Below are 15,037 nucleotides of genomic sequence, written 5' to 3'. Positions count from 1 at the left end.
ACTGCATGTGGTGCTAATGACAGCCCAAGAAGGATGTGAGCCATTTAAGAACTAAGAATGTAAAACACTTTAAACTAAATTTTTATCACTGCCTTTTCCTCCCCCTAAGCTCTCCCAGTTGTGATATCTTGCAGCACAGAATGAATCTTGTCAGTTAGGCCTTGGCAGGGTTGAGGCCAAGGCTTTCTCACCCTGAATGAGAGATTTTTTTTGGCAGTAAAATGTTATTCGCCATAGCGGAGCTGGAAAACAGATACCAATTCCCTTTTAGTGCTCAGTGTGGGATGGACAATTTCAGAGCGCTCTAAGACTATGCCTTCATGGCATGTGCTCTGAATATAGTCGTACTATAAATGTACAATGTACTCTGTAGARGTGGGAGGAGAGGCAAGGAGGATCAAGAGTGGTAGGATCACAAACCTGTGTTTCAGTCTTCCTTGCAAAGATTGGAGACAAATGCAAGACCAAATACTTTTCGATTTCTAGTTGAGGTATTGGAGTTAAATGCCTGGGGACAGGAGTGCTAACTCCTCTGGTTTCAACAGGCCTGCACTTCTGCAGCTRAAAGGAAAACCTGGCCCAATTCCCTTCTTTTAGATGGGAAAAGCCATTCATTCAGCAGTTTCATTGGAAGGGGGCAGGAACATCAAAATCCATCTCAGCACTTTAAGGAAAATACTGGAGAATAACCACAGAGTTGGTGACAACAAGCAAATGCAGGTTTGTGGAAAGTGTTAGTAATTCTTGATAATTAATTCTGCCCCCACACACCCAGCCTCCTTCCTGTGTAAGGTGCTAAGAGCTGTGGGAGACAAACAGTTAATGTTACAGCTTGGTCTCTCCTGCTGCTTACCCTGCACATAATCTGAAAAGCTCTGAGGCAGTTCATTTTTTATTAACTATGGGCTGGTGCCCTGAGGTAAGCACATTCCCTCTGGATGCGCTTCTGAAAAAGGTGGCTTTGGGGGAAACCGCAGACAAAAATCTTGGAGGCAATTTGTTCCTTTTTCAAGCTTTTTTCCCCCCTCCCCTCCAAGTTGTTGAAACGTGAGAAGTAGCTGCAGCAAACCAACTGTGAACTGCAGGAGCAGCTGTGGCAGCAGCAGCGAATGGTTCTCTTTTTTCCTTAGAAACCTGTAACAAAAATCTCAGGAGAATACCCTCCTGGGAAAAAGCTAAAAAGCTCCTTGTTTTAAAGCCTCAATCTCACCCTCTTCACAGAAGCGACTTTGAAACAGACTCCTATTTAACCCTTTCTTGTGCTTGGCTGCTATGACTCTGCATGGCAGAAGCTACCCACCAAAGAGGAGAAGACTTGGGACACTTGGATCACGAAATCAGAACTCCAGGCCCAGCACAAGCAAGGGACAAAGGCAAACAGCAGGACTCGAGCAGAGCCAAGCCATCTCTACCAACCAATCTTCCAGATGCTGCAAACCGCCACGGATCAATGGAGCTGATTGCCAAGGATTTGTACCACTCTGTACCAGCCGTTTTGCTCCTCGGTGCTAAAGCAGCAAAAGGGATGAGCCGAATGTACAGCAGGTGTTAGAGAGATGGGGAGAGAGAGGCAGACAGTGGGCTGCACAAAGACTGACTCACTTCTCGGGAACCACAAGGAAGGAAATGACCTGTCAGAGGCTGCTGYTGGGAGCTTGGAGGCAGCCGTGTGTGTCTGCGCATAGGTCCTTACCGTGGCATCTTCACCGGCGCAGTGGCTGATCACTCGGTGGCCCCCCGGGTGTCTGTTTGCCCACTTGGTGATATTGTACACCTTGCGCTCTATCACCAGCCATTTGTCCGTCCTCAGGTTGTGCTTCTGGATCTCCTCCCAGGTGTAGAAGCGGAGCTGCGCCTCCCGCTCCCCTGACTCCTCTCCTTTCTCCCCCCCTTTCCCCATGGGGCCAGCTRCTGCTTTGTCTTCTCGGCGGAACTGGGACCCCGGCCCTGCGCTTCCTGGAGATGTGCTGGGAGGGAAGAGCTTTTCTTGCGTGGGTTAACTCAACTGATTCCCTGCTGCCTCCCTTTTCCTTCGCTCATGTCCTCCCTTCTCTTTGTCTCTKGCTGCCTGGCCCTTTGCAATCTTTCAGCTCCACCGCTTGCTCGGAAGTGCCCCCTAAGCTGGTTTTCCCCGCACTGACGGACTTTCTCCTCGCACATAGCCCTGTTTTGTGGGAAGCTCAGCCCCTTCCTCCGCCCCCCCGCCCCCTCGCTCAAGCATCCTTCTCCGTTCAGTAGCGGTGGGGTTGCCACAGCGATCASCAGAGCTCCTGCACCAATCGCGGCCCCGCCGCCGCCGGCCTGGGCCCTGCCATTGGACCTGCGCGATCTTTCGAAAGGAAAAGCCGGCTGCGGTCCAGGCGCGGGCCGCGAACCCTCGGAGCAAGGCGGAGCACCGGGAGCGCCGCGACCCGCCGCCTCTGTCCCTGCCCCTGCCCTTGTCCCTGCCTCTGCCCCTGTCCCTGCCCCGAGCGGCGGCGCGGCCTGCGGCGGGAGGGAGCGGCCGCCGCTGTCCCTCCCTGCCCGCCTCTTTTCTCTTTCCATCTGCATCTGGGGCTCTTCATAATAAAATAATACCCGTCATTAGGTTATGCAAGGCATTGCGGTTCAAGCGCAAAAACAACGGAACGGCATTTTCACTGTCATCCTTCTTGTGTCTGAGGATACGTGTGGCAGATCTCCAGGACAAGGCAGTCACCACCCACAGCTTTCCTGCTGATATGCATCTCTGCTTAGTGACTGCTTTGCATCAATTAATGGGGGGTTTATTATTACTTTCTGTAGTGGCACTGGCTGATTCCAAGCAGATTTCATATACAAGCTGTTCAAATACACTGAGGCGTAGATTGCACCTCCGAAATTACAGCACATAAGTGTTTTTCTGTTGCACGACCAAATACTAGGATTGAAGCAATGCTGCCTTTCTGTAGCTCAGACATTCGCCTGTCTCATGTGTTACCGTTCTCGTTCTTACCGAGGAGGCACGGGGCCTTCTCCCCAGGCCCCGGACCATCACCACACAGACACCAATATGAGGAGTGGCAAAATGGCGTTTAATGAAGCGTGTCCTACTCTATTATAATGCTGTAAAGCCCCGCCTTCTTTTCCRGCAGCAGTGCTCCGCCCGTTACGACCTTCCCATGTTCCGCCCCGCAGTGCCTCCCTGCTCATCCTTTTTCCTCCACACTCATGTTTCAATAGCGCTGTGTTCTGAGATGGTCCTGCAAGGCAGGGGAAGRAACCCATACGGTTGACCAACAAATGCTTTAATTCACAGTGATTATTTGCTCTCTAACTGCCTATCRTATCCCACTGCTTGAAGGAGGGAGCTTGTACATAACATATGGGGCCACCTCCTTTGGTGAACCCATGAAGTGCCTCCAGTCCTAGTCCTGTTGTGCTCCTGTCCAGACCCCAGCTATAATTTAGAGCAGGCGCATGGGTGCTCCATTCCTGCCTGTTGCCATTGGCTTGAAGGAGCTGAAGATCTAAAAGRTTCTTACTCCTTCCCTTTTCTTCATCCAGGGTCCGTACACCGGCTATAGGAATGGAGAGTGACATAAAAGAACATACATCCCTTCTATACCAGTGAGAATCCTGTCGTGGTGCCCTCATGCCAAAGCACACTCTAAGTTTCTTCTGTTTCTGTCCAATTTTAGTGCTGCACAGCACTAAAAGATGTTAAAAACCATATTTAACAGCCTTTCTTGTGACATGGRGCAGTGAAAGTCAGGAATGAAAGGAATGTTTTCCTAAGACTTGCTAGTTTTATTTAGTTTGGTTCAAAATAGACCTCTGACAAGGGTAATGATGAATGTCAGACAAGATGCTACGTTAAGGTGGACCTGAAGTTCAGTTTATATTATCAGTAGTGTGGAAAAGTTTGCCGTCTTGCTTTCTGTGCTGCGTTCTTTGAATTTTGGGATGTTAGTCCCACAGGTGTGGTTGCACAGCGCCTGAAATGCTTTAACCTTTGTGTTGCTGARGGTGTTCCCTCTGCAGCGCTGTGGCCTGTCTTTCACTTGTAACCCTGCACCTGGAGACTTATGTAGCYGTGCTTTTACTGTGGCATCCCCTGTACTCTTATCCTTACTGCCTCGCACTAGTGGCTTCTGAAATGTTATTCTGTCTGTTGCGTATGGTTTCTCCTAGAYATTGATCACCATTGATATGTGAATCACCCTTTCTTACCCTACTTTTTCACCCTTTGCCTTGTAGCTTTTATATTTTAAAATATATTTAAAATATATTTTAAAAAAGCTTTTATTTTTCTTTTAACTTTAGAGCCTAGTAGATAGCATAGTAGRTAAGTCATTTAAATATCCAATAGATATCACCCAGGAATATTCCTGCAGAAAGCTGAACAAGCAATCAGCATGCAAATCCTGCACCTGATCAAGCATGCTCCAGTCRGTGCTAACAGCCTCTTAGGCAGAAATAACCTGTAGTGAGTTTGAGCAGGTCTTGATGAAAAACCACACAGTTACTGTGAGGAAAAATGACCTAGGGACCTCCTGCTCCACAGGGGAGAAYGCCCAGGAGAGGGCACTCATCTGGAAAACCCTTTTGCTTCTCTCCCTGACTGGCCACTGGGAAGAGGGTTTCCTTTTTCTCTCTCTCTCACCTCTCTCTTTTTTTTTTTTTTTTAACCCTCTAAGGTAACTTTGGAGTCAATGTATGTCATCAACTATGGACCCTGCTAAAAAAACTTTGTGCATGTAAGCCTGTTCCAACTTTCYTTGTGCATCATCCTTTGCAAAATCATCTTATAAGTAAAATAAGCTATCAGTGGGATATTGCTACAGGAGCTGTAGAGCAACCAAACATCCTAGTAATCATCTCTTTAGGAAGTCAGAGGCAGGAGGTTGTTAATTATTGTTGCGCTTTGGAAAGGAATAACTGGTGAATATGTTTCTGTTAAAGAATATTGGACTGAAGCTGCCTAGAGTTGATCGCTTAGCATAACTTGCTTAGCATTAGTAGCTAAATTTGCTGAAGCCTTAGGCTGCAAGCTGTGAACTCTCTCCTAGATATTACCTAGTTATGTGAAAGAGGGCCCCAGAGCTGGTTCAAGCTGGAAAGATAAAGAAGTTACAAACAAGAGCAGAAGCTGCAACCTTGAAAATAGGATAAGAAGCAGCCTGCCTAGAGACAATGAAGGAGCCCAGTGAAGAAGGGGAAGACGCCAGATCTAAATATTACTATTGGTCCAAACTATTGCATAAGGGGTGGGGAACTTAGATTGTAAGGGTATAATAGCCCAGGAATTTCTTTGTTCAGGGTCACTATCCGAAGGGACCCAGCTCGAGCTGTAATTACTGCACTCTTGTCATTAAARTTTATTTCATTCTGRTCTGACTTCAAACTTCTGCAGGAAYCTAGGGTCRGACCCTGTTATGGTGGCCGGTGAGCTTAATTTTCCATAACAGTTTCAGCCTGTTTGTCTTCCTGTTGTTCTTTTCCTTTGTCCCCTTGATAAAGTACTGTTTGTTAAGTCACTTGATTCAGTATTTGCAAATGCAACAAACTATTTCATAGAGCACATTTTATTTCATTTTCTGGAAGGGAGCTCAGTATTTATTACCGAACCCTGCTTGGTAGAAGGACTACACAGGAATTTAAGTGTTAAAGTTGCACTTAAAAGAACTCCAAATGCAATGAAGTCAGAAATCACGTTTAAAGGAACATAAACTCCTAACAGTGGTGAGAGTCATGTACCCTGCCATGAACATTAACCCCATCCTTTATTTCAGATCATTGCTTCTCCACCTTTTGCATTCTGCAGTTCTTCTTATAAGACAGTTCCATCAAGGAAGGAAAACAGAAAGAGGTGGGCTAGATAACATCTCAGAATATGTTTTATTTCAGTGCAACTCTGAGACACCTGCATTTTCTTTCCCCTTTGATCCCGTTGGGTGATGTATCTACTGACACTCTGCTTTTCTGCTCGTAGGTACAGTGTCATCATTTTGCTGTTCATTGTTTGAACTTTCAGCCTAGAGCACTGATGAAACAAGGCTTCTCACAGTAAAAGTCAGTTTGTTCTGAGCTTTATTTGTTAAGAAATACTGCAATACTGTCCTTGCACCACATCCATGGCTCATGACAGTCTTTGTGCCAGTCTGGTGGAATGGAAAGAGGAGAGAGCTGCTTTCAGCTCTGAGGATTCCTTGTGTGGAAGGAAATCCTAAGCGAAATTAGCCTGGCAGTCAAATCCATATTGACTAGCTCTGCATTGCAATAGATATTGCTGCTTTGATTTGTTGTCTTCTAAACATTTTCCAGTGAGAAATCCATGCTTAGTGAGTTTAAATGCTTTGGCTATAGTTATCTGTCCCCAGTTATCTTTGCTGAACCTCTAAGCGATGGTCTATGGACTCCAAGCAGTCTGCAARCCTCAGTTTGAAAATCAATGCTCAGTGCATATAAAGATTTATTATTATTTTTCAGATGTAATTTATAATCTGTCTATTGGTGGATGTGAATTACTCTAACACTTCCACTTTTGGTAGCAGTTTAGAACAAAGACCCTGCAGKGTCTATTGCTCCACTGCTTCATCAAAGTAAAATCTTCCACAACTGTAAATAGCTGGATCCTGATGTTTTTTGTTTTAATAGCAGCTAAGGATCTGGTTCTATAGATTCTGTGACTGTGCTGAGAGGGATGTTAGCCCTGCTTTGAGCTGGAGCTTAGACTAGAGCCCTGCTGAAGTCCCTTCCAACCTCTATAATTTTATGATTCTATATAGAAGAAGATGGCAAAGATGAAGAAGATAGAGCTGTCTAACAAGATGGAGAGGGCCACTGACCAAGGCAGAGAAGGGAATGAGAAAACAATATATTACTGGATATCTTAGAATGCATTTTTTAATACTTCACTAATGATATTTTACTGACAGACAGAAAGTAGGAGGGATCCACTACAAAGCCAGATTTTGGTAAGGAATTGAATTTGCAAACCCCTGGAAAATTTTTGCTCATTCAGTGTCCTAGTTGAAGGTTGTGTTCTCTATGTCCAGAACTAGATTCAAAGCCATGAATTTCTACGACCTTGTAGAGATAAAGATATTGATTATTTGTAACTCACRGTACAAGTTTATGGTCATAGTCCATCAGGTGACTGGTCCATAAAATAAATTTATTAGRGTTACTGAAATTGGGCAGAGTTTTGTATATAAAAAGCTTGACCTGTCAGTCCACAGAAGCTCACACTTCAGAACTGATACCTTAAAGCACTGGATAGCCTAAACATAGCAGGCTATGTATGTAAACTCTGGGCTAGAAGCGGATGATTGCCTGAGCACTTACTTTCTCAAGATAGACRAACTGGTAAGAAAGTAGGTGCATTTTGGATAGATATAAAGTCTACACACTGAACTTTTYATCTGATGTTCTGGAGGGTTTGCAGAGATAACTGCAAAAAGTCGTTGAAAGGAGCCTATCAAAAAAATCAGCGCTCTCATCCTTATGCAACTCGCTCTGTACCACTGTCAAGGCTTTATGTGGCCCTTGTTCTAGGTTTCACTGGGYTCCCGGGGCACGAAACAGCCAGGGCAGTGAGAAGAGAAGTGACTCTGTTCTGGGGCCAATTAGGTGAAAGGCTGCACTTGTTGCATGGAGTGGCTCAAACAGCACAAAGAGCTTGTGTAAGGGACACGGAGGCCCTGAGATTAATGGGGTGGGCAGGAGAGGTTGGGGGGGGGGAAGAGAAACACAGCAGGAAGGAAAGTATGGAAAAGGGGAAAAGAAGTGCAYAGCCAAAGAGGTTTTGTATGAGGAACACACAGAAATGTGGCTTAACAAGCTAGCCTGCGTAAGTGAAGGCCGTCTTGCTGGGTTAGCAGGAAGCGTGGAAGGAGCAGGGCAAACGGGCCGGTGTGGCTCCCAGAGAGGTAGTTCAGGTATCTCCATGYTGTATCATGCATTGATTTGTTGATGTAAAGGCAAAAAAAATGAGATCCCAATGAAACGATTAAAAAAAATAATAGAAAAGACAATTTTTGCATTTTTATCCCTTTGTTGACTTTTATGTAGGAGTTGGTGACACCAGATAAGATTCTTTTAATGTRCCTTTTGGAAAGGATTGGAAGCCCTATTAATACCTGGAGGATGACTTTTATAGTGTCCTACTAGTGCTCCTTGAAAAGCCTATAAACTTGTTTTTCTGTTTTTTTCATTAGGGTGCAAATGAGAAAGAGAGGAGATAATTCTTTCTGGCTCATGGTYGTGGTGCTTACACTTTCTGTGGACATCCACATAGCAGGCCAGGTAGATTTTTAAGTGAACTTGTGTTCTCTAGTGCTTATGTCTGTTTACTGGTAATATGACTTTGCCATGTTCAGGATATATTCAGTGTGACTGCAGACCAAGAGGTCCTGGAGAGAGAGGGAATAGCATCAACATTCATTTCCAGAAATATTTCCAATTGAGGAAGAATTTTCAATGTTTTGCTAAAGTCCTGTTGTGAAAAGTGTGCCAACTATTACCAGCTGCCACTGTGGGAAGTTTAATAGCWGCCACTATTTTGTATTTGCTAAAGGAGCACGAGGCTGTTTCCTCCCTTTCATTAGAGGGAAAGGCTGAGGAGCTCTGAACGTGGGCTGAGATGGGTGAATAATAAATTCAAATGCAGTGGGAAACAGCTCGAATGACGTCCCGCCTGGGCTTGAGGAAAGGGGACCTGCTGGAGCCGCTGGCGAGGGAGCTGAGCGGTCTTTGTAGCATCACTTTAATAACAGAAGTGAACTTCTCCATTCCTCAGGTGCCRGCACAAGCTCTTCCTGAAATAAATTTATACTACTTGAGAAGGAATTGGTTAACAGTGTTGAGGAGTAAAATGTGCTTGGCCGTCACTGCGTGGAACAGATGGGCAACAAAGCCTGATATGGGGAATTCCTCATCAGAGGRTCAGGAAGGGGAGTCAAGCAGAAAGACACCCAAGGCACTGAAGCGATGAGCAGTAGTTTCTCCTCCAGAGGTAAGCATGAACTACTGTCTATAATTTCACTTATGAAGCCTGGATCTTTGGCTCGGGCTTTCAGGGTAGAGTTTTGCTCCCTGGAAGAAAAYAAAAATAGTAATCAGTGCCATGAGGATATCATGGCCCTGCAGAAGAAGGAGGAACTGCACCATCTTTGAACATTTCATAACTCTTTGTATCCCCGAGAAGAACTCCATTTGSCTTTTTCAAGCAGAGGAAAAAGACTTTTTCCCTCCTGAATTTAAAATTTATGTGTGCATAAGGAAATTTAGCACRTGGATGCTATTTCTCTCTCTCTGGGCCCCTTGGTYTGCAGTCACACTGAATATAAATTTTAAATTAAAAATGAAATCCCAGGCTGCAATAAAATCTCTCAACCTCCTTTCCATCTGGAAAGTAGTTTGGAAATACTGCTTGCCATTTACAAAGTGCCTTAGGCATCTTAAGCTACTTCACCTCTTGTTCTTATGGCAACATGAAGCCCATGAGAAGTTTACCTTGTTAAGAACAGTGCTTCTTAGTGACAGAGATCCCAGTTCAGAATTTAAATGTCACTGCTAGTATTTATCACTGCTATTGGCTTATCATTGCCTTCTGTTCTCCCATGAGCAAGCAAATATCTGTATGTTATCTCTTCTCTTACACTTGGTTGAAAGTTCTTTAAGAACAGCTATTTATACTGCACCTGGTAGAATGGTGCCATGACCAAGACTTTTGGCACTAAAATATGAGGTTAATAAATAATAATTAGAGAGGAGGGTTGTAGTTTCATACCAGGTTTGACAGTCTCTTAACACCTTTGGAGTCCTGCTGTGTTTCAAAATCGGCCCCAGTAGAACCATTTTATTGCCATCTAAGTCCTTGAGATTCCACACTGTGCAAGATTACTTTTGTGTGTAAACATGTCTGTTGTTAAYCTAGATATTTAGTTACAGACATGTAAAGACTTGTGGATGAAATGTGGTATSRAATATGCAATGCTAAAGTGTAGTTRTGCAAGGAACCCCCCAACAAAGATTTCCACTGTTTGGAGTCTATCTGCTATTTTTTTAGGCTATAAAAAGGGAAAATAAAAATCAGGAAATGACTTGGTTACACGGTACAAGTACCTCCATAGAGAGGAAATACTGGAACCAATCATTTTTAGCCTAGCAGTGACCTGTAAAGCAAAAACTAACATTTCCAAGTCAAAACCAGACAAATGAAAATTGTAAGGCACAAACCTGAGACAATAAAGCAGAATATATACTAAGAGTRCTAGGCATTATGTTTGAGTYGAGGCTATAGGCTTTTCTGAAGCACATGTTTTAATCAAATGTTACTTACTGTGGTTAATAAATGGATGAATTTCTGTTTCTCATCATGTAGATCATTAGACCATTAAAGGTCCTCTGACTTTCAAAATCTCCAGAARGGAATGTGATTGATATAATTGTCTTAGAATCACAGTTGAATCATCTTTATATTTCCATGGCATTTGAATGCAACTCTAATCAGAAAAATGCCTATTGAAAAATGTAGTTTTYGATACAGATTTTTCAGATGTTCTGTATAGTACTGCTCATTTTGCTTCCTCTGGCCTCTTATGTAGYTCATGACCATGCACTGCTAGAGTTGGCTAATGATTGGTCATTGAGTTCACATATTTTCATGTTCTTCAAAATGAAGACAACATTGTATCAAAGGCGCCTGTGACATTATCCCTTGGCACATTCCAAGGTTCTGAAGAGATTTGGCGACACTTTTTTCTGGTCATGGGACCCTGGCTGAAAGCTGACTAACTTTACAAGCCAAGCAAGTAAGCAAACAAACAAAAAAACCCAACAGAAACTCCCACTGTGCTGCCGTTGCTGGCAAGAATTTCACATTCCACCGTGGGTCCGGGTTTGGCCACATGGGATTAGCAGGGGCAGGGTGAAAAAYGGCCTGGATGCCAGGGAAGCCGAGCACATGACCACATGTACCTTATTTATTAAAGGAAACAGTGGACATTGCAAGTGTCAGTTGGGACGGGGATTGGGAGAGAAAGACCRACCCTGTTTTTCACGTGGCCTTTGGTCAGGATAATCTCATTTGTAATGATTTATAATGAAATGCCCATCTTCCTTAGTTCTCCTGTTAGCAGCAGCTGGTATTGGTGGCTTCTTTCATTCTCTCTTTCCTCAGATTTTGCACTGAAATGTGAACAGCTCTAAAATCACTGCCTTACTCCCTCCGTTACTAATCTCAGGCTTCAATTGAACTTGAGTTGCACAGGATGAAAATTTTGCCTATTTTTATCTCTTCTCCTTTATCCTTACACAGACTGATTCCTGGCTGTTTTTTCTGACAAAAAGTAAACTCCTCCCAAATCACTATCTTCATCCAGTCACCCATACTGTAATATATTCATTCTTTCCCTCTGTCTTATACAATAGCTACATCTGCATTTTAACAGTCAGGTTTTTGGTAGAACACTAGACCAAACACTGCATGCAGTTGAGATGGGCTGAAGAAACACACCTTATATGCAAAACCAATAATTATTGTTAGCATTACTAAAGTGTTAGCTCTCCAAACAAATAGTTATAATTAGACCAGGTCCAGTACTAACAATTCTAGTCCAAATTACTCAATTATTGCAGCTCATTTGCAATAATGCTGTAGTTGAAAATGATGAAGGCAACCTTTCTAGTGCCTACACCTTTTCCTGGTATTACGCTGATCCTTCCAATGYTCCTATGAATCCTAAGGCTGAGGGAGGAGTGGTGTTACAGTGTATTGTGAGAGTTTAAAGCCCTTCCCTGGAGGGTTATGGTGCTGAAGTTGATAGTTTCCTCCTGCTTTGGCTTCATCAGAGTAGCTGTTTTAATTGCATTGGCTACAGGCTGTATTTGGTACATTTTCAGCTTTTCATTCTGTCCTGCTCTTCAGCTCTTGATCCTAACGTATTCTCCCTTAACTCCTTGATCCTGTTCTYGGCCTCTAGACTGAACGCCCACATGCCTTGCATCTTAATCTTTTCTTCAGCTGAGCAAAAGACAAGAACTGACTCTTTTTGCTATGCTTTGCTATTTTAAACTGTTTTTTCAGCATTGGTGAGTTTCCCTTCAAAATCTCCTAGTTTCCATGGGTTCGGTCCCCACCAACTATTATTCTCACTCATTTTTCCTGCTATGAGCTGGTAAGACAAAGGTTGCAAGGCTTTCAGTCCATCGCTTCTATTTCTCCTTATTACTGTCTTGGTCACTACCCGGGGGGTATTTAGTGACCCCTTGTCACGCAGGTTGCTTTGATAGCTGAAGCTTTGTCACAGCCAAATCAGGGAGTAGTGACATAAGGAGTTTTTATTTTCTCTCCTCTGGCGATCCTCAGTGGTCTAGGCTGTTAACACTGAGCTTCAGCCAGACCGGAGGAGTKAGAACCCCTCAGGTGGTCAGGGATCCTTGAGAGCTTGGGCTGGCAAAGCTGAGTCACGACCAGATCGTGAGAACAAGGAGAAATGGGAATGGGAGCAGTGGAGGTAAAACAACAGGCCAGAGGACTGAAATGAAGTAATGCTGTTGGAAGAGCAGAGTGCTCAGGTCTGGTTTTACCTAGTTAATTGCTTTGCAACAAAGATCGTTAATGCAAATCGTCACAGCTGGATGCAGGATGGGAGSGAGTGTATAATGGCAGCTGGTTTTGCCCTGCAGCCTTTATTACAAAGACCTCATTCTTGCCTATGTGAGGCCCATTGAGATCCTGAGTATGGCAAGTGCAGGAGAACCAACCACTATTGACAAACAGCAGCTTGTAATGTAGCCCATAATGTCTAGCAGGACACTAAACCTTTCACTGCTTCGAGTTGGGTGATTCAAATGGCCTTCAGGATGTCTTATCTTGGGTTGAATCAYTGCTGAGGGAAAAGAAACAAAGTCACCGATTTTATACCAGAAGAAACTTTGAGCATATTCCCAAGGTGTGTTATACAATATCTGTTGTAAAGTCCGTTAATAAGGTGTTGATACCCCTTTCAGCTTTTGGACCTGCTGAAATGAGAGGAGTCACATGAGGGTCACAAAGAAGCRCAGAGTTTTTCAGACTCTGGTGCTTTCTGACTATTGTTAAAAATCCCTTAAAGCAAGTATTCAAGGGTTTAACTTGCATTGGAAGAAAGTCAGGTTTTTTTTAAAAAAACGTGGTATACAGGAAAAAGAAAACTAACCAGTCTCCCCTGCTATGTTCATGATGAAAAATCAATTTGGAAATATCACTTCAGTATAGGACAATTATTTTTTGCACAATGGATAATCAGCATATAGAAATCATTATTGCACCAACTTGAATATAATGGTTAAATTTAAAAAGAAGATGCTAAATATTATTCATTAATATCTTTCTTTTATGGTYGTTTGTGAGATGATCAGCAGTCAACACACAAGGAATTTTTTATTTTTTTGTTGAGATCAGGAGAGAACCTTTTCCTTCACGGATGGCAGTGCAAATATGCATGAGATGCTTTACTTGAGCCCTTAGTTTTGGATAAAGGGAAGAAAAGAAAAAAGATGTCTGATCCAGTGTTTTGCAGGTGTAACTATACCTGGAAAGACTTGCTGTAGTGACTGGGTGATGCTTAGAAGAAGGAGGGATGCAGTCTAGTGCTTCTTGTTTTTTATGGTTGCATTCAACAGAATTGTTGTAACTAGGTCAGATTTGAAGGCATGAGCAAAAATAAAGCAAGGAAATTTGGAATCAGTGCTGAGAGTTCAGAAAGAAGATTTTGCTGCCAGAAAAACAAGCTAACTGCTCTCGCAGCTCCAAGCCTCCAGGCCAGGTGAGAGCTGAATGCGGAGAAAGACATGTTAACATGGATGAAGTCCCGCAGGGATGGGTCTGTCCCTTTAGTTTAGCATAATTCACTCTTCTATTGTTATTCAGCAGCAGCCAAATGTAGCCACGGGAACAAAAGACGCCACGGGAGCGGCGGCTTTAAGGGGGAAGTGGGACAGATAGAAGAGAGGGAAAGATTTGCTGGGAGGAGGAAARAGAGAAACAAAGCCAAGCAAAAAAGGTGAGGCATCCTCAGCCCGGAAGCGAGAAGCAGGTTGTAAAACTGGCCTRAAGAGAAGATGCTCAGGAATGAGCTGAGAAGGATCAGTGACCTTAACAGGACACTTTTATAATCACGRATGACAAGACTGGGACCTGCAAGAGGAACTGAAATCTGCCCCAGCATCTTCCTTCCTTGCACCACAGCATCCATTCATTGATCCTCTATCACTGGCCTGGCTACCTTGGCCTCTTCTGCTTTCCCTATGCTTGGTTCACTCTTAAATGGGTGAATTATAACATTTTCCAGGCTGGGTCTTCCCCTGGCGCATGACACTGACAACCTAAYCTCTGTCCTATTCAACTAGGAAGCAATTTAGGACCGGCTACTTGCTCTTCTGATCTTTCTCTGTGTTGTCTTCAAACACGGTAGGCACCTCTCTAAGCTGGTTTTCTCACCTCCCCTGTGCAGTGTTTTGCTTTTGCTCTTGTTGAACTTCTTCATGTTCTTGTTGGCCTGTTCCTCCAGCTTCCTGAGGACCCTCTGAATAAGCACCCTTCCCTGCCCTCCAGTGTATCAGCTGCTTCYGCCACTTGATATAGGCAGCAAATCTGATCAAGGTGCATTTTCCTTGTCATAAGTGAAGGGATTGAATAGTGCTGGCGCCAGTATTGACCCCTTGAGGAATGCCACTTACATCCCCTTGACTGCCTCAGCTTCAAACTACTTTTTGAGCAAGCCAGATGAAGCAAACCAAAAGGGACGGGGTCTGTAGGGTGCTGCCAGATCCGCTTCTTCCTGYGCTGGAGGGCTCATGGCTGTGGCATCAGTACGTTACAGCCTGCCGTGCATCACACCGGGAAGTTGCAAGGCRGGCAGCGGGGGGCTCCAGATTTCCTTGTCTTCTGTGGCTGCYGGAGTCCAGCCCCGAGGCTGCGGTGATACGGGCTCTGCGCGTGTAAACCCCAGGGCGGGTGAAGAGGAGCGCGGGGGGCTGCAGAGCGCCTGTAGGCAGCCGGGGGGCTGCAGGCAGCCGAGCGCCAGCC

The 15,037-nt window shown here is 44.3% G+C and overlaps 1 protein-coding gene across 2 annotated transcripts in view; it reads right to left on the bottom strand.

Moving 5' to 3' along the window:
* Window positions 1–15,037, bottom strand: part of LOC112978021 (fatty acid desaturase 2-like) — a 34,811-nt gene that overhangs the window by 19,416 nt on the left and 358 nt on the right. The window contains exon 1 of one of the 2 annotated variants that reach the window (XM_026091047.1): window positions 1,694–2,948. The exons of the other annotated variant lie outside the window; for it this stretch is intronic. Within the exon in view, the coding sequence (XP_025946832.1) occupies window positions 1,694–1,900 (207 nt within the window). The 5' untranslated portion in view covers window positions 1,901–2,948. Of the gene's footprint in view, window positions 1–1,693; window positions 2,949–15,037 lie in introns of those variants that run through there. 2 annotated transcript variants of the gene reach the window in all.

Source organism: Apteryx rowi, unplaced genomic scaffold (genome assembly GCF_003343035.1).
Source record: "Apteryx rowi isolate R43461 unplaced genomic scaffold, aptRow1 scaffold_897, whole genome shotgun sequence".
Lineage (NCBI taxonomy): Eukaryota > Metazoa > Chordata > Aves > Apterygiformes > Apterygidae > Apteryx > Apteryx rowi.
This window is presented reverse-complemented; position numbering and strand designations above follow the sequence as displayed.